The sequence below is a fragment of the Struthio camelus genome, chromosome Z, assembly GCF_040807025.1.
Source record: "Struthio camelus isolate bStrCam1 chromosome Z, bStrCam1.hap1, whole genome shotgun sequence".
Classification (NCBI taxonomy): Eukaryota; Metazoa; Chordata; class Aves; order Struthioniformes; family Struthionidae; genus Struthio; species Struthio camelus.
Window position 1 is genome coordinate 9,376,520 of NC_090982.1, and position 19,259 is coordinate 9,395,778.

A 19,259-nucleotide genomic window follows, 5' to 3' on the forward strand; every position below is an offset into this window, starting at 1 on the left:
GGATCTCCACAGTGCACAGAGCACCGCCAGGGCGAAGGCACAGCCAAAGCAGGGAACGACCTTGCCAGCACCTGAGCAAGCGACGTGCACGCACCCTGCACACAGCAGCCGGGCTGGGAGCAGCCAGACCTCCTCGTTTCTTTCGTAAAGCCTAGTCTGCATTAGCAGAGCCCACAAGCGCTGCAAAGCCTCCCTCGGTGGGGGGTGGGGAGGTGGACAACCCAATGCATCCGACGACTCCTCAGTCAGGGCCGGGGGCCGAACGGTGCCCCTGCGCGTGGGCACAACCCGGCGTGCACCGCCACCCCGAGCCCTGCAGCGTCATGCACGTACGCACGCACGTGTGCATGCATGCATGCACGCACGCACGCAGCGCTGGGCACTCCGCAGCAAGCGCAGGGACCGGCCGTGCGGTGGCTGGCGCTGGCAATCGGCACGGGAACACTGGAAACGCGTCCCAGATCACCAGCGTGACGGAAATTCTCCCGGACGCCGCGGCTGGAATTTCCCTCCGTTTCCCTGTCGTGTTCAACAGGAAGCTTTTTCTAATATAAACGTGTAATATCGCTCAAGAAATCAGTAATATTAGCTCTTAGGATACAGCCATTCCAAACAGAGGGTATGGATTTGCAAGCGCGAGCTCTCTGTAACTTTTGACTTCACAGGCCAATAACCTTGACCCGTAAACTGCCACCAAGCGCCAAGCGGCTTCAACTGCAGAAACACACCAAAAGGGGAAAAGGGAGCTTTTCAACGTGTAACTCCCACACAGATAAAGCTCAGTTGGGGAGGCATTCAGATCTACTTCCAGAGGCTGGGAGGTGAAGAGAAGAGCCCCAGAAGGTCCAGGGCTAGAAGGAACAAACTCACGGAGCAGCAGAAGCTCCTCAGCAGCTGCCCAGTGCGCTGCACGCAACGGGACACTGCCGCAGGGGAACACCATTTCACCGTCCTCCCTGAGAGGCGTTGCAAAAGGGACGGCTCACACCGGGCAGGGAAAGCACGTGCGACTTTGGCATGAAAACTAGTTTCTAGACTGCCACGCTACCAACAAGTAGCAATTATTTAAATGAACCAGAGCTCAGGGCGGGGCGGGGGGGGGGGATTCAAACCAAGTTTAGTCTAACTACATGGAATAATTAAATTAAAAAAAAAAAAAAGGGAGTGGAAGGATTTAATCCACAGCTGCTAATGTTTTCAAAATTTGTCAACTCATTTTATGCGAGATTGAGAAGTCCTGAGAGCGCACTCAGGTCTATGGGTCCGATATTACTGCTTTTGTCTCTTTTTCAGCAGTCCTAACGCCTTCCAATTAATTTGTCTGAAGGGGACTCTTCGCAGGAACGCGAACGTGCAATCCCGCTTACAGAGCTCCAGCGTGTCAGCCACCCCCACTCCCAAAAACGTCTCACTAATGAAGTTTACGAGACCAGATCACAAGGACCAATTCAGCTGTCATTTATACACGTCGGTAAAAAACACAGCTGTGATTTGAGTGGGACTACCTACCCAAGTCACTCCTGCACAGAACTGGATGGATGCAGGCTGCGCGGTTTGCTAACAACGTGATGGCTCGTTTGGCCTTAAGACTGCCCGTGCACCCAGCTCTGCGCCCAGCCGAGGGGTGCACACTCAAGAAGCCCGTTCTCACAAGGCTGTTAAAAGCGTCTGTCTTCTTCGGAGAGAACTCCGCCAAAAGCCACCCTGAAAATGGGGGAAACCGCGAAATCAGGAACTACCAGCGGGGAATACACCCACTAACCAGCTAGCCGACTATTCCTTATCTAGTAACCTGGTGTAGAAACGAACTGGGTTGGGACAGCTGAGAGGAGTCTTGCGCCCCGAGGGCGCTGGGGCAGGACCGTGCCTTTCCCGGCGCCCAGCACGTTTTCGTCGGTTGCGTTTCTCTGCAAGGGGGATGCACCCCAGGACCGTCCCGAAAGCAGCCTACGGCGTGCTCCCTTGTCAGCGTTTGGCGGTGCTGATGCTTAACTTAACCGTGCCTGAACGCTGCCTAAAGGCGCTTAGGAAAACCCATGCTTATGCCAAAAAAAAAAAAAAGGGGGGGGGGGAAGCGAAAAATAAAAATAAAAGGTAGGGGAGAAGGTAGCAGCGAGTCCCATGAAATAAGCAAGACGAGCGGTGCAAGTGCGGCCAGCGGAGCGGTCTCCGCCCGCCCGCGGTGCCCCCCGGCGCCCCGCACAAAAACAACTGGGGTCCCGCCCCGGGACATGGGGACATTTAAAAAACTCCGGTATAAGCTTTTTTTTTTTTTTTTTTTTTTTTTTTATAGGTAGCGGCTCCAACCATCCTCAGCGCGGCGGGAACGGGGCAAACTCTGCGGGAGGAGAAGAGAAGGGGGAAAGAAAAAAAGGGGGAAAGCAAGGAAAAGAAAAAAAAAAAGAGAAGAACAAGGAAAGAGAAGGGGGGGGGGGGGGGAAAGAAAGAGGCAGCTGCAGAAACGCGCCGGGCGGAGCCGGTCCGGTGCCGCCCGGCTCGGCTGGGCTCGGCTCGGCTCACCTGCGCGGCCATCACCCGCTGCCGCTCGGCGATGAGGTTGCACTTCTTGCACTGGCAGTCCCGCCACATGCAGAACCGCTTGTGCCCCTTCAGCGGCGACGAGTAGCCGTGGTTGCGGCAGCGGGCGCACTTGGGCAGCCGCGGAGATTTCTTCGCCCCGCTACCACCACCACCACCACCGCCGCCGCCGCCGCCGCCGCCCGCCGCCGCCGCGGCGCCCCCGACCCCCGGGGCGGCCGCCATGAGGGCCGCCGCCTTGCCCAGCCCGCCCGCTTTGCCGCCGGGGCCGGGCGCTTCGGGGGGCTTGCTGAAGGCGGCCGTGTCGTTGGGCATGGCGGCGACGCTGGGGCCGGGGCCGGTGCTGGTGCCGCCGCGGCGGGGTTGGGGGAGGGTTGCCGGGGGGGGGGGGTGGGGGGGAGATGGCGGCGCCCTGCCCGGCCCGGCCCGGCCCCGTCACGCCCTGTGGCGGCCGCCCGGCCTCGCCCCTCCCGCCGCGGCCCCCCGGGACAGGGTGTCGGGCCGCCCTTGGCTGCCTAACCCGGCTCCCTGCGTGTCCCCCCCTCCCCCCTCCCGGCCCCTCGTCCGGGGCTCTTGGTGGTGGGGAGGGGCTCCCCAAAACTCTTCCCTTCGCCCCGGACCCCCGGGGCACCCGCTGCGTGACGCACGCCGGGCTCGGCCCCGCCGAGGGGGGTGAAGGCGGCCGGCCGGGCGCCCCTCCGTCCGCCGCCCCGCCAGGGCCTTGGCCGCCCCCGCCGGCCTTCGGCCTCCCCGGCCTGGGGTTTGGAGGCCGCTGCAGCAGCCCTCTACCCCGAGGCGGAGGTTTTTGGGGAAGTCAAGGTGGCAGCGGTCCCGAGAGGAGGTGTGACCGCCAGACGGCGAAGCCATGAAGATGGATGTTTTGCCTCTGGCCTCTTGCTGGGTCAAACCTCCTGTTGGGAGATTGCCTTAACGCTGGGCGTCAGAGGATGCGTACGAACGAATTCAGGTCAAAATATTGTGAGGGAGGATGATCCGAACACATGTAAAAAGGGGGACTGCGGTGACAGCTTGGTAACTGGCAACTTGGATGATGTTTTCGGTGGTTAGAGCCGGTATACTCTGCCCCAGCAGACTGGAAGGTGCTTCTTTCCTTTTCTTTTTGCACAGTCCCCCCTTTCAGTTTGGCGCGACCTGATTTACAGATCCGTGCAACTCTGCAGATGTTATTTACAACATTAATACTTCCTCTGTTACACCTTTAAATCTTTCCAGGCTCGACTTCGTATGACACTATCTTCATTCTGAAACAAAACTATTAAATTACATCTCAAGCTAAGACGAATGACAACTGTCAAATGAGTGACTCAACAGAGGTGAAGCAGAAAGTGCTTGAGATTATGTGAGGCTGATTTATAAAGACTGCATAAAGATTTCTATAACCCCAACTTCATGACTCAGCATATCAGGTGGTAATAAGTTACAGTAGGTGGAAATTTATTACTGCTAGAAGAAGCCAAAGAAAGCTTCTCCCTCTTCTAGATCACCTATCTCCCAGCTAATTCTGTTAAGGTTAAGTCTCCCTGCTGGTAAATAATCAATACATATCCCAGCCAGAAGAAAGCCTCAGTTCGTTTTCACCTGATGCTTTGCATTAACATTTATAGGATATGTTTTTAAAACTTTACTTCATGGTAGAACTTCAGAAAGTGAGGCACCAGAGGCAAAAGCAGAAGCCAGGTAAGCCTATTGGGACAGCAGGAGAGTCATTCAACTGACAGTGAATGAAACTTTTCCCTTACTTCACTTAATTGAGGTTGCCATTTCTGAGGTCAGTACCTGCATGTAATTAAAAAAAAAAAAAAGGAAAAGGAGCACAGTTTTTAGTGGGACAAAAGTGCAATTTGACTGTAAAATGAATGATGAGTATTACTCATATTTAGGTTAACAGTGCAGTCAGGCATGCTTGGCTTCTGATACTGAAATGCGAAATTCATCCACCACTGAAACAGGTAAATGGTTTCTTGACCTGCAGGAGCGCTGGTCAGGCCCTGAAGCTGTCCTCAGTGTGCAAGTTGATCTTGAAAGCGAACCTGAAAGCTCCAGCTCATGAAGTTCTGTGAGCACTGAGCGGGATGTTTTCAGGTGCCTTGAGGTCAATCCGTACTACAGAGACCGAAGGATCAAGGATTAGATACAAATGAAAAAGGAGAAGATGGCAGAAAATAAGAGGTGATAGGAAGGAGGCTGAATCAAAAGGACAAGAGAGAGAAATTAACCAAACTGAGTCATGAAAAGGTAGGAAAAGAAAGAGCAGATAAGAAATGACAGTAGGAGGAAGAGAAAAACAAGAAGGAGTAAAAAGTTCCAGAAAGCACACTAGTTCAGCTCTCTTTCACACAAGTGGTATTTGCTACTCCTATTTTTCAGGCTAAGTGCACATTTTTTTTTCTATCCATAACGTTACAGAACCTATTGGTAAGGAACAAAATACTGAAATTGCTAAGTACTAATGTGCTGTTCTGTATTCTGAATGAATGCAACCGAAATAGCTAGATGCCTGCTGAATACAGGCAGACAGTCTCCCTTTTAACTGTGAATTGCTTTGTTTTTGTTAGTTCAAGTCATACTTCGAATATGATTTAATGTGTAATCATATTTCTCTCGCTCTCTTTTTTTTTAATTGATATTTGGCAAGGATTAAAAACCATTACTGGATTGACTACCATTTGGAGTCATGCGGGAATAGGAGCTGGTTATTGACTGCACTTTTAACACATACGAGAGGAGTATCAGTGCAAATCTTCAGGAAATCATAGGTCACTCATTTAATGTAAGTCTGGTTGGTTATAATTTGAATCTAACAATGTTGTCAGTAACTTAACATTGCTGCTATTCACTGGCACCGGGAGGAAAAAAGAGCTGTGAATAATGGTTCTGTTGAAAAAGGAGGAGAGGTATCAACTCCCATTTTGCTTTTTGTTGTTGTTAACTGAGAGTTAGCCTTTGCCTTTCTTCACAAGCCTGAGTATGAAGTGTCATCTGTTTGGGGTGATGTGCCTATTGCTGGTGCAGGCCTTTTGGCTGGTCCCCTGAAGCTAGCAGAAATGTTTTAGTCATCAGCAGGGTCATCATCTTGAGGGACAGATGTGAACAAGCTGTGTCCACACTGCCACATTCAGCACGAATGAGCATCTTAGTGGAGAGGACACAAATAAAGAACGCCCAGTTCTGACTCCTCTGCCTGGGAAGCAAGACTTCTGGTGTCACAGAAGTCATCAGGGTTGGGTGCATTAAGTGTCTTGCAGGGCTTGTCCCTCCCCGCCCTCCCACCCCCCCCAAAAAAAAAAAAAAGCTTGGAAACTGACCATTCTCTTAGCTTCTAGGGAAGATTCTTCATGTGGGCACAGAGCTGGGAAGAGATTGTATTGCTCTTGGCCATTCTGTGATTAAACCGAGAGCTCTTCATTCCAGCACTACTCCAAGAACCCAGTGACTTTCTTAAATTCATACACTGAGTCTTACTGGAAGTCTGTGTTGAATGAAGTAACTCACTAATTTATTTACAACAGCTGGAAAAAAGAAAGCAATAGCCCACAGATTGGGCATGAAGGAATATAGTTCTTCCTTTCCCACCACTCCTCACTTAGGCCTCAGACTTTTTACTTCAGCAACATTTGTGCACTCACTGCCCCTGATTTGTGATCACCTCTCTGCTGTGGCACAGCAAACAAGTGTTACATATGCACCAGAGCAAAATATTGCAGACTCATTCAACATCCTTTTCCACCACCCATACCTCTCTTCATGTGACTTAGGACTCCCATGTTTTTCACATCCCAGACCTGTAACTCTGCTGAATTCAATTATTTTTACCAATTTTGTGCAGATAGCAAATCATAGCCCTTTTGTCCCCTCTCTTCACAGTAGGCCTTTCTGACTGTCTCAGGTCACCTTAAAGACTATGTCACCTGTCCTGGTTATGGCCTCACAGCAGAGCCACAGGAGCAGGGGTGGTGAGAAACAGAAGACAAAGCATTCATAACTGCTGGATGCCATTGTTTAAGAACATCAGCATATCCATAAGCACTCTTCAGGACCTTTAGAACAAAAAATATCAAAGGCGACCACAGGGACTCAAGCTGTTTTTCAGCATGCAAAGAAGGGAAATGGTGCCAGGACGTTCACCCAAGGCACTGAAAGTGGCAGGATACTCTTGTGCCCCGGAAAACTCCTCAAACCTCACTCCTCGTGAATGTCTTTGGCTTTGGGTGCCTTGGCTACCATATAACCATGAACTCAGCAGAATAAACAGAGGTCTACCAATACCCATATCTCCATATTGGAGCCATGTTAATCTACACATATCATTATTCATGTGAGTAATCTGCTTGATATCAGCAGAATGACCTATGTGTGTAGCTTACCACACAGACCTAAGTATTTACTGGAATGACAAACATGAGTGTGACAACTGACCCTTTTGAAAAGATACTTCAGGAAAAATCCAGTAGGTGGCATAAATAAGCCATGCATATTTTGCAGTTTCACTTGTGCGCTGTTCTCTTGCCTCTTTCATTCATTCATTATTAGCTCTAGTTTATTACTTAGGTTGAACCTTCTTTAACTTACAAGAAAGCTCAAGTTTCATGCACTGGCTCTTCCAATACATCTCCACAGACAAGGATTTATATTCCAGGTGGAGGATTTTCTTTATACTTTCTGGCAGCATACAGCTATTGTTTGTCTCTTCCTGCATTCCTATTTTGACTGTATTCAGATTTTGCTTCTAGTAGTATGCACAACAGCAGCTGAAGGCTGAACCACAACCATGATGTAGGGACTGAAGCATCTGTCGTATGAGGAGAGGCTAAGAGAGGTGGGGTTGTTCAGCCTGGAGAAGAGAAGGCTCAGAGGGGATCTTATCAATGTGTCTAAATATATGAAGGCAGGGTGTAAAGAGGACAGGGCCAGACTCTTCTCAGTGGTGCTCAGTGACAGGACACGAGGCACTGAGCACAAATTGAAACACAGGAAATTCCACTGGAACATAAAAAACACCTGTTTACTATGAGGGTGGTTGAACACTGGAACAGGTTGCCCAGAGAGGTCATGGAGTCTCCATCCTTGGAGAAATTCAAAAGCTGCCTGGGTGGGCTCCTGGGCAACCTGCTCTAGGTGACCCTGCTAGAGGAGAGGGGTTGAAGCAGACGATCTCCAGAGGTTCCTTCTAGCCTCAACTGTTCTGTGATTCTATGAAGGTTTCTTCTCAGAACAGACAGCTCTAAACCCAAGCCTTGTATTAAAGTGCCCTATGTTTAAAGGAGTTCAAAATCAGAGCCAGAATTGTCAGCTCAGACACTTCTCTGTGATATTAAGCATAGGTCCTTTAATAGAGAGATGGCACCAGCAGTATTACTCAAGAACAATGAAATCTGATAATCCACTGATGGCTTTTGCTATAAGTCCATACAGTCAAGCTGAAGCCTTCGTTCAAACATAAGCTTCCAAGTGCTTCATTCTTACCTGCTCCTCAAGAAATGCTTGTATGCAGCCTCCTGCAGTGTCTCCCAATTGCTCATTCCTACACCCACTGATCAGTTTTTTTCATGGTTAGAGAAAGTTCACTGTTGCACCTGTATTTCTGAGGGCACGTGGCTTTCAAGTATAGGGGCCTCAATGTTCTAGCAGTCCTCCTCTCCTCAAAAAACTTTTGCTTCTCTGTCTTCTCTGTGACCTACCACAGAGCAGAGAACATATCTGAATGGCCACAGAAATTGGGAGTTTCATTCCCACTCTCCACTTTCTGCTTCTCTCCTGACAATCTGGAAAGAAAGCCTCCACATCAGTAACTTCAGATGAGCTACAGCTGAGAAAAGTCACCAGAGGTACTTGTATGAGCAAATACACATTTGTTAGCAAGACGCACATTAATCAGAATCAAAATTTAATAATCCAAATGTCTAGGTTATGGTAAAAAATATTTATGTGAAAATCAAGAAAAGCCTATCTGTAACAACAGATGGCCCTTCCCCTTCATTTTGTAAGCCCAGCCAACAATGTTGGCCCAGGGCACTCAATAAAAACAGAATTCACTGGAAGCAAAAAACAAAAATCACTGTTAGATCATGCTAAGCACAGTGCAAAACCAGAGTAGTTTTCAGATACAATGAAGCAAATAAAAGGGAAATATTCTTATTTTAAAATATGTAGATGTTTGTCATGTCTCTGCTGAAACTAGTTTTACTAGTAAGATAAAGAAAAGAAAAAAATCATCACTTCTTTCATTAAACATATACATTCTCTTTTTTCCATTTTTCTCCATATGTCTGAACCATTTCTTTGCAGATTTAAAGGCTGAAGCATAAGCATATGCTCCTATGGTATCAAACTCCTTGGAAATTCCAGTCGTTGTTAATAATTGACTTTGATACCTATTTGGAAGGATTATTAAGTCTGACTTACAAAATAGAAGTAAAAAGCAAGTATGGAGAAACCACTAGATTGCTTCTTTTCTGTCTTCTTTGTTCATTTCCGGCACACTTAAAAAATTAATTGGATCAATGACTTAGAACATTGAAGATTCCTGCATGACTCATTAAACTGACATTTCTAACATTTGTAATTCACTCTGTAAGAATGATAGAATCATATAAGCAATCTATATGTTTGAGGTCTTTCATCAGAGGAGGACTATTGCAGAGTATGCCCTTAGTTTTCAATATCACCATCAATTCAGCTCTAAGACATATGTAATGGACTGAATTTGATAGACTGCCAGAGTGTGACAAACTAAGCTCCAGCCTCTTAAAATAGGCTACACAATTAATTGCTACTTTTTTTATTTATGGTCTTTAATCACTTATTGGATACAGTTGACTTCCCACTTCATTGAGCAAGCCCATTGGTATTTAAAGGAACAACTCGATCATTTCAAATTATAAAACACTTGCTTTATTACCTACATTTTTTAAAGTTGTGCAAGTTCTAATTATTTTACATTTTGATATTAAATAACCTAAAACTGGGGGAGTTTTAGGTTTCTGAGGGATGATTCAGAGTATTTTTCTGGGGCAACTGAAGAGGCAGTTTTTGCTGTGTTGATTTATTGGCCAATATATTTAATTGGTCCAATATATTTAATTATTTGTGCATAATTATTTTTTGCTCTTAATTCTCATACTTGATTGAAACAAAGGCATTGTTATGACAGCTCTTTGTGAATCTGTATTTTCTTATTTTGTGTTTAACCCTAAGTAAATAGGTTTTCACAAAATGTTTTACTCTCAGAGGAGTACTCTTCATTCTGACTGACTTCCTATTAAAATCAGTCAGTGTAACACATGTGTCTAGAAGCAGAATTGCATGCTGCTTTTCCCAGATGTCTCTGATTCCCATTTCTTCCCTGGTGAACTCTCTCAGATCCACTCAGTAGGCACCGGAGGTGGGGAAGGGCAGGGGGTGCAGAGTTGCCTCCAGACAAAGCTGAGCTGCTTCAACTATTTTATTCAAACAATTGTTATTTAGTCAGTCCTGCTGTGAAATGACTTGGTGCACGCTGCTAACCTTTCCACATTTTCGTATGCTGAGAAGAAGGGTTTCTTTTCCCCTGTCGTCCTCATGGTCTTCCCCTGCTGTGCTCTCCCATCTCACATCACCGCCCTGGAGCCTCCAAGCTATCAGGCAGGTCACAGTTCACCCCCAAATACTGGAAACAGAATTTTGTGTTGAGTCTACCCCATCCTCAGAGCTCATCCCTTCCCATGGCCCAACACATGAGTTTTCCCTACCAGGAATCCAGGGACCAGGAAAGCCGGAGCTGTCAAACAGGGCTTTGGATAGCACTATAAAGATAAGAGTAATCAGAGCTCTTAGATAGTAGGTTTCCTTAGGTAACAGTTTTCTTCTGTTACTTGCATGCCAGTCAGTCAGCAGTGTCAGGGTTGATGATCTCTGTACATCTTATGTGCATACTGGCTAATTAGTAATTGAATTTTCTCTAATTCTATTGGCTAGAATTTGCCAAGGAAGATGACATATTGTTACAAATGATTTCAACTATCCGGCTATTAATTTTAATTAGTCTGGCTTTGTCTAGACTTGGAACTGCCTTGTCAGGTGATGGGAACATTGTGTGGAAACTAATTAGTCAGGTATTTTAATTTTCTATCATCCCTTTGCAGACAGTCTCTTGTAGATGCCAGAAGTCTGTCCAGTGTTCTGGGCCCAGCTCTCCAGTTCCAGCTAAGTTCATACAAATATTCCAGTTGTCCAAATAAAAAAATCTATTTAAATACCCTCAGAGTTTGAAATTGCAATAGATACACACACTAGGGTTGAGAATAAGCAGTAGCTTTGCTGCACAGTAGCTTAAGATAGTATTTTTCTCTTACCTGTGTTCAGAAATGAAGGCATGGAGACAGCCTTTCTAATCCTAGAAGACAACCTCCATGAATTCACAATAATGACTCCTTAGAAGTCATTCATTAGTTACCTGAAGGTAAGTAGGGTACATCTCAAAAATTGCCCAAATACCTGTTTACACAACAGATCATAACTCCTCTCTGTAGGATTCACTATGCTTTATCAGCTGAACAATGCATGCTTTAAAAATCTGCCTGGATGTTTACTTAGCTGATAGCCCATCAGCCAGATGATGTTCTGGTCCACTGGGTAGAGAGCGCATACTTTAAGCAGCTCCCAGTAGCTATTTATTCTTATATAGTCCAGTGAGATTGCTTCTATCATTTTTTCAAAGCAAACTCCAGAAATAAAATGAAAATTAAACCCCTACTTGTTTTAAAGTCCTCACCTTGTAGAATCATGACATCCCATTTATTAAGATAGGAGCTATTATGGAGTCTGACAATGTTGTTACAAAGAATATCTCACATTTATCTTTTTTTTTCCCTTTTCAGAAAAGGGCTCTAAAATCACTACTGTTATCATTATTAAGTGTTAAAGGCACCACTTGACCACTTGCATAATGAGCACTAACAAAAAGATAGTCCCATCAAGGCTTAGAAAATAACTGATGCCCCAGATCAAATCCTGTGAGGCCACATCATTAATCATAGTTTGTAAGTGGATCAATGGAGGTGAAGGTGATAGAGGAAGATAGCGTTAGTTCCTGCACTGGAATTCAGGAGTGTCCTAGGCTCAAAATGCTAATTAGTACAGTCCTCCTTCTGGCAGGGAGATGGAGGAGCAACTTTCACACATTTGGTTCTGTTTTGATTTAATCAAAGCAGTGGGAAAGACAGCCTCATTAAGATGAGGGAACTCATTTGTTTACCCACAATCAGCAATGCTGGAAAGAAATACAGGAGGAAGAGATGGAAATGAGACCTGTTTTTCCTGCAAATCTGGATTCATGCTTTCCCTGAAGCCTGGGTTTAAAGCCAAGGCTAAATTTTCACATGCTCCCTTAAAAAAAAAAAGGGAAAAAAGTAAACAAAACAATACTGGAATACTAAAATGTACAGTAACTGCTCGGTCAGAGGCTGGGCTTGTTCTCTGTAAATGCTTGCAGTGGTTTGGTTTTTAACCTGTCTGTAGGGGTCTCCCTGCTCCACAGAGAAACAGCGGGGCGGCAGGGGGCAGCTGGGGAGGAGAGCCAGCAGGGAGCTCCCAGGACCTTGCTTGTGAGTAGTTCAGGCTGTAGAAGAGATCAAAGTCTCTCACTGTGAGAAGGAACCGGATGTTTGGTTCACACAGCTAAAGGAGGATGTAAATTTTTATCTGTAGTATGTTCTCAGGGATGCACAAACACATGTGCCCATTGTCACATATCTACATGTGTCTCCTATTCCTGACCCAGTCCTGAATAAATGCTAGTTATTATACTAGGACCAGAACATGTAATGACCTTGTGTCTCAGTACACAGAGTTGCTAACAAGCTCATGTTTATTTAAAAACTGATCCAGCCTTACCAAGCACTAAAACCCATTTTTTTCCAGTGCTAACCTGAAGAACTTTCTCACTTCTGGCTGTATCTCTTTCCTTTATTTGCCCTTTGCAAGTCATCTGTGCTGCTCATTATTTCAGTAGTCACATATTACACTGTGTTTTACATTCCTTACTTACAGGACTTGTCTCTTAAAAAAGCAAGAGTATTCATGTAAACTTTGACCTTAACTTCAACTTCCAGCTTGTTAACAAGCCTTGCTGGTTGGATCTGTGGTGGTGGCATTTGGATCTGGGAACACACTGGCCAAAAATTTAGTTGCATTACACCTTCCAAGATCCAAGTGAAGCAGCCAAAAAAAAAAACCCTCACAGACCATTTTTGCTCTCATCACGTTGCAGACTTGTGCTGAATTCACTTTCAGATAAGTCCTCTTTCAGCATTGCAGCTTTCCGGCTTTCTCCCACTCCCACCAACTTGCGTTATTTTCCTCAGTTGTTTTAGTCTACTTTCCTAAACCAAATCCCATTTTGTTATCAGCCTATCTTTCTAATCTCTCTTTCAATCTCTTTGTACAGCTGCTCTGCTCACAATGCTCCCAAATCAGTATCCACTGCAGAAGGCATTAACATGCTTCTTGCTCCTCCTGCTAAGTTAGTGATGTAGATTAAATCACCACAGTTAAGGGCCTCTGAGCAGATACATGCAGTTGGGCTGGAAAATTCTCATGATAAATTTACAAGAATGACTGCAGTTTAGGGGAAAGCCATTTCCTGGGCAAATTCCTGCCTGCTCACACCTCCCCAATACCAAGGTGTTACAACTGGCCAGCCTGTAGGTCTCGACTTTTATCTGGGTCTGAGAAAAGTTGCTCCTCCAGCCCAAGAAGATGCCCAGGAGCTATGCAAGGGCACCACAGTATGAGTGCCATAGAAGCAAGTGTTTTTTTAATCCCCAAAAGAGTGGTGTGATACCAAGGCCAAGAACTTCAAGAAGATTTTTAAATAATCTGCCTCTTCACCATGGCATGTGGAAGAAATATCTTATCTTCAGCTCAGTAAAGTTAATGTTGCTATATGAGGAATGACTGTATTATTGAGGGAACATGAGCTAGTCTTTCATTTCTGTGTCTAGCCAAAGCTCTTCAGGAAGAATGCAGCAAGGGCTATTTCTACAATTGTGGCTCATGCCATTAAGTGGAGAGCTGAAGAAAAAAATTACCTGTGTATCTCCTAGAAATGTCTCTTTGCTACTTGCATTCGGACCTGCACTCTACAGCTCGTATAAAACATGTGCACTGCTTTTCTAATGCAAATAGTAATGAAAATATACTGAAAAAAATGCTACTGCTTATATTATGTAAGAAATAATCACGCATGGTTATAGTGGTATCTAGAAGACCTGGAGAGTGACTCCTGCTATTCATGGCAGAATTTATTTAATAATTCAGTGCATAATGATGCCCTTATTTACAGGTCTTTACTGTAGAGGCCTTTGAAGGGCACTTTTATATTGTAAGAATTCTTTAAAAGGCAATTTATCTTTGTTGCTGCTGGCTGCATTGGTTAGCCAATGACCGCGGGCAAAGAGTACAGCTCACCCAGGACAGCAGGACAAAGTGCAGGTGGATAAAATGACAGAGAGGAAAGAAAAATCCATCAAGCTTGCCCCCCACTTTCCAGGACCCAAGCTATGTGCTCACAGGTACCAGCTGCCTGGAGGCTTCTGTTTTTTCCAGACGAGCTTCTCATTCATGAGATCTCTTTAGGGATCATGCATGGAGTGGGTGGGCCTGTGAGGAAACAGGCTTAACTTTTCTATTTTCAACATGAAAGGCTGAAAATGTGTATCATTAAGAAAACAGAACACCTCCAACAGAGCTTGTGAGGCATTGCGTTCATTAATCATCTATAACAAGGAACCATCTGATATACCAATTTACTTATATGGACATAAGGCAGTGCCACTTTCATCATCATTTGCTCTCATGCTTTGCTCCCATTGCTGGCAGGAAAAGACACGTGCAGTTTTATGGTCAACTTTAGGAGAAGCTGCTACAACCATCTTCACAAGAAATGTTTATAATGTTTCCTGCATAGTATCACAGAGGTTCCCAAATATCTTTGCTGATTGTATGCAATTCTGCAGCTCCTTAAGAGCAGCTTCCTGTCCAGCTGTACTTGCTGAGAAGAGATGGGCTACGGATCTGTTGGGTCATGCCAAACCAACCAAACAGTAAGTGAACAACTGAAGGAAAAAAGCCAGCAATCGGATACCTCGCCTCTAAGCAGACACTTCTGCTCAGCTTATGCATGCACAGAGTCACCACAGCCAAAGTCAGCTGAAACCAGCAGAAATTTTTTCGGTGACTTCACTGGGCCTTTCTATTAGGCTGTGAGTAGGAAAATCTAATAATCTACTAATTCCCAGCTGAAATGTGAAACAAACCTGAATGTGGGAATACCTTTCCTCTGATCTCATTTTGGCCATTTCTAACAGTATTTAGTACAAAATCGTCCTTGTATGTTTTCCAGCCCTGCTCCTTGACCTCTTCACTGCAGCCTGGGCCACTCTTCCAGGCTCTCAGAGGCAGAGCCACGCACCTGCATTGGAGCTGAGCCCCAGGGACACAGCCTGAGTTATAAGGCTTCTCTTTTTCAGCCAGGAAACGTTGGTGGTTAAATTTTGTGCAGTTCAATCTGGATGCAGGCACGAGAGCAGGAAAGGATAACGTTTGCAGACTGGCGTGCAGAGAACCGCAACAAAGCGGGTCACCGTCACGGCTGAGCTAAGTGTAGGAGCACCATGCCGGCTCGCAGCTCGGCCGCTGCCTCTCTGCTCCACTCCTCGTGCCGTGGAGAGGCAGCAGCCGAGCTCGGGCTGCTTCCGTTCCAGCAAGCAGAGCCAAGCCTGTGTGTTGGGGATCCACACCAAGGCTTGCGACTACTCGCACCATGGCTGAACTGGACCCCGAGCAGCCAGGCTTCTCAGCCAAAAACATACGAGACTTCAGAAGAAATAGACCTAATAGGTATTTCTTGAACAACTTCAGCTCCTCCAGCTGTATCAATAAGACAAAAAACCTCTGCGAGAACGCAAAAATGGCTTATTCAGTCTGTGCATTTAAATTACTGGTGTGCTACCTAATTTCTATTATTTTAAAACTAGCACCAGTAACCCTCACCTCTTATCTCTTAGCATCATTATAAGTATCGCTCATCTTCGTTTAACATACCAGTGTATGACTGGAACAAGGCAATGAAGTATTTTGTAGTCTCAAAAAAGTGTCAGAGCTTTTAAATAATTCAGTGACAGCTGGAGTTCAAAGGTGATGACAATATTATGCTCACATAAACTGAGAGTCACTCATTATCTGATCTGAACTGAAAAGCAAATGTCTAAGAGAAGAGGGGCAGTCAGTACCAGTGCTGGTGCGCATGGTAAACTCCTTAATCCCAGCACCTGTGATGATGCTATCCAACACTGGCAGGCGGAATTAAACTTGACTTGCGAAGGGCATTGGTGGATACAAGCATTCTCAGGAAGCTCCCAACTATTTCCTGGGAAAGAGCCTGACTTTCACAGCATGAACTGCCTCGGGTGTCAAGCTCTTGGAAACAGGAGGGTGATCAAAGAAAACAAAATGCTAAGGGACTAATTATTGTTTCCTTTTTTACTGCTTATACTGCTCAATCCATTACGTCTCCCCTAATAGGATTCTAGGCAAAAGATGACTTTTACTGGCTTCAGCAAAATAGTCAGTTTATTCTATACTTTTCACTTGCATCAACCAATAAATGCAAAGCTCTGATTGCTTTGGCAGTTTCCCTGACTGCACGGTGCAATGGCCTACTTCAACATACTACTAAAACTGCGGGCACTTTGCTTTGCAAGGGATTTAATCCCAATACAATGGTGCATGAGCTTTTGGGAAGAAGCTGAACATTACAGAGAAATGCAGAGTCCAGAGCTTAATCTGACATTTTCTAAACCTCTAGAAGGCCAATGCTGGGCCAAGCCCTTGTGCTCACCAAGTAAGTGGCACCTCAAGTCAAGTATTCTCACTTGTATTATATTCCTGCTGAGACTTCTGCCATTCAAGGCCATTAGAAAGAAATGCAAACACTCAGAAAAATTTTATGCCCTAATATGTTGGTTTCTGATTTACCAATTCTTTACCAAAAAAAAAAAGAAAGAATGGTTGCTCCCACATGCCTTTTCCTACGTACATTTCCCCAGTTAAAAATGTACAAAGGCATTTCTGGGCAACTGTATCTGTCATGAGATGCCTAAATCTCTAGCCCATTTAAACCCCCAAGGACAGCCACACACCCAGAACACCCATTGATTTCTGGAGGAAGTGACAGGGACCTGCAGGAACCTAGATCCTAACAGTCACGGCCCTTTACTCTGAAAACTTAAATTCACAGGCTTTAAAAAAAAAAAATTTAGCCTTAAGCTACGATATATACGAATATGCATATGTGCAAAAGAAGCACAGTAGCAAGGTAGTAGTGCAATTAACAAAGATCATTCTTTAAAAAACTATTTTTGGCAAAATCTGTAACTGTGGAGACTTTTATATGACTCACAAGCTTTAAAATTGCTGCAATTAGATATAAGCCAGAGTCAAAGGTATGATTACTGATTTCCTTATGGCAGAAAGCACAACCAAATGGCTTCTGGTCAAATTGATGCTGAATATAAATCATGTTTTTGATAAAAGAGAAAATAGAAACCTGCTCGAGGTCCAAATACTGCTCTGGCAACACAACGTAAGGTTGTTTCACTAGGTAAGAACTTAATTCATTGGATAAGAACATGCACCTATAACCAAGTAAACTGGATTTTCTGTGAAATTAAAAGTATGCATAATAGAACAAGTTTTTCAGAGTGGTTAAAGCAGTCCTCTTTTTCTCTCCTTCATCAGTTTGATTTGCGTAACACCAGCACAGAATGTGTTTTAAACATGATGACAAGAACAAGTTATCTTGACTTCTTTCTGCTTTCCAAACAGTTATCCAAATCGTGGCAAGGGGTGATACATACACAGTTCTAAAAATGAAATGAAAGCCACTCTTGCCCTATCCACTCACCCAAAAAGGTGAGTCACGGATGGTGGTGAGAGTGTCTCCCATGTCATCTGGTGAGCTTGCTGGTGAAGAGACAGCTGTAGGGGTGATAGAAAGTCAGTAACGTTTCCCAGTCTAGTCTGACGCTGGCTTTTACTGCTGCAGCTTGATGTATACAAATATACTCCCTTTCTGCAGCATTTTGGCACTTCCTAGCGCTAAAGAGCACACAACGCAGCCATCAGGAGCAATGTTCCCGCTTGGTGTCCCCACCACCCCCTGGGAGCAAAGTGCTGCGAGATTTTGCTCTCTGCTTTGTTTTCTACATCAGAACTGGTAACAGACGCAGGACGGCTGTGTGGGAAAGCAGCATGGTCAGAAAAGTAGGATTCACATTTGGGCCTGAATGTGGTCTTCTCAGTTCACTGTGGGAGCAAATTGCAGAATGACAAGCTTATTGCCAGTACAGCTCCGAAGCTTGCACACGCAGGGTTCACCCCCCTTGTAAATACCACCGTGGGTTTTTAGCAGAGCTTCTGATGTCCAAGAAGATAAGCAGTTACTTTAGTGGACAAGAGATGCAGAAAATGGCAGGGATGGAGCGGGGGGATCAGATGGGTGTTAGCATCCTAGTGTCATCGATACTAAACTTTCACTCATTCTGTTAAACCAGAAACCCACTCAGATCCTAAGCAAACTTGAAATTTATGAAGAAGTCAGTCTCAGCTTCATGTACTTTGTGTGACCGATTCTCAGACAGAGACGCTGCTGCGTTGTAAATCTGCCACAGCTGGTTCAAGGCTTGTGCCTTCGGGACCACAGGTTTTGCGCTGAGATACTTCTGATGGGAGAGGAGGGAGTGTGTGCCGCAGCTCGGCCATCTGTAACACAGGACAGCATGCACCAACTGTATTTGGTTGTGTGTCTCTGGCAAAATGAGGGGTATTGTTGTTTTTCCTTTTTTTATTTTTTTTTTACAGCTGCTGCTGTTTGCCAGCAGTCTGGTGTCAGAGAGAAGACCTTGATTTCATGACAGTTTGGCAAATCAGGGAGATACCTCTTTAACTAGCAGATACAAACCAAATAAGAAAAAGTCCACACAAAATTAGATGCTAAAAGTGAAGAACGACAGGAAAAGGAGACCAGAATGGTGCAATAGCAAAAACAGGAGGGTGGGCTTGTTTGGGACTGCTATGTTGAGAAATGTCTTCCTGCCCGGCAGAGGCACTTGACCTGTCCCTGAGCCCCATGGGATACTCCCTTGCACCAGGGTGCTGGCCTGGTACGAGTATGAGACCATATCTGCAGAGCCAGACCAAAACAGCTCTGAGAGCGCTCACAGTAACTTCATGCAGCTCAAGCCACCTGTATTTGTGCCAGCTGGGAGGAGGATGGCTTCAATGGGTCCTTATGCCAAGGCGACTTTGTAGGACAAGCTATTTAATAAGGACTTAGAGAGGGGAAGAGGAAAGAAACAGAAGAACAGAAGTGTACAGACCCCTTGAACAAAGATTTCTCTCCCAGTTGAGCAAATGGTCCAACCTCCACAGCAAGTAAAACACCAGTGAAGGCAGATCATCATGTGCAAAGCTTTTCACTCTGCCAGTCAGCAGGAAAAAGCTTGTTTGGGCAGCAATGCCACACACATCAGCAACCCCCCCAAGGGTTGAACTATCCAGTCCTCCCTGCCTTGACTTACCAATCTCTATCCTGTTGCCCTGCTGCAGTTGTAACTCACAGTATTTTTGGGTGATGACAAATCACAAGTAAAACAGGAGAGGAG

At 45.3% G+C, this 19,259-nt stretch overlaps 1 protein-coding gene across 1 annotated transcript in view; it reads right to left on the minus strand.

The window, feature by feature from the left end:
- DMRT1 (doublesex and mab-3 related transcription factor 1) overlaps positions 1-2,870 on the minus strand; it is a 61,266-nt gene extending 58,396 nt beyond the window's left edge. Inside the window, exon 1 of the mRNA XM_068928713.1 lies at positions 2,521-2,870. Coding sequence (XP_068784814.1) covers positions 2,521-2,853 — 333 coding nt within the window. The 5' untranslated portion in view covers positions 2,854-2,870. The remainder of the gene's footprint in view (positions 1-2,520) is intronic.
- Positions 2,871-19,259: the final 16,389 nt, after the last annotated feature.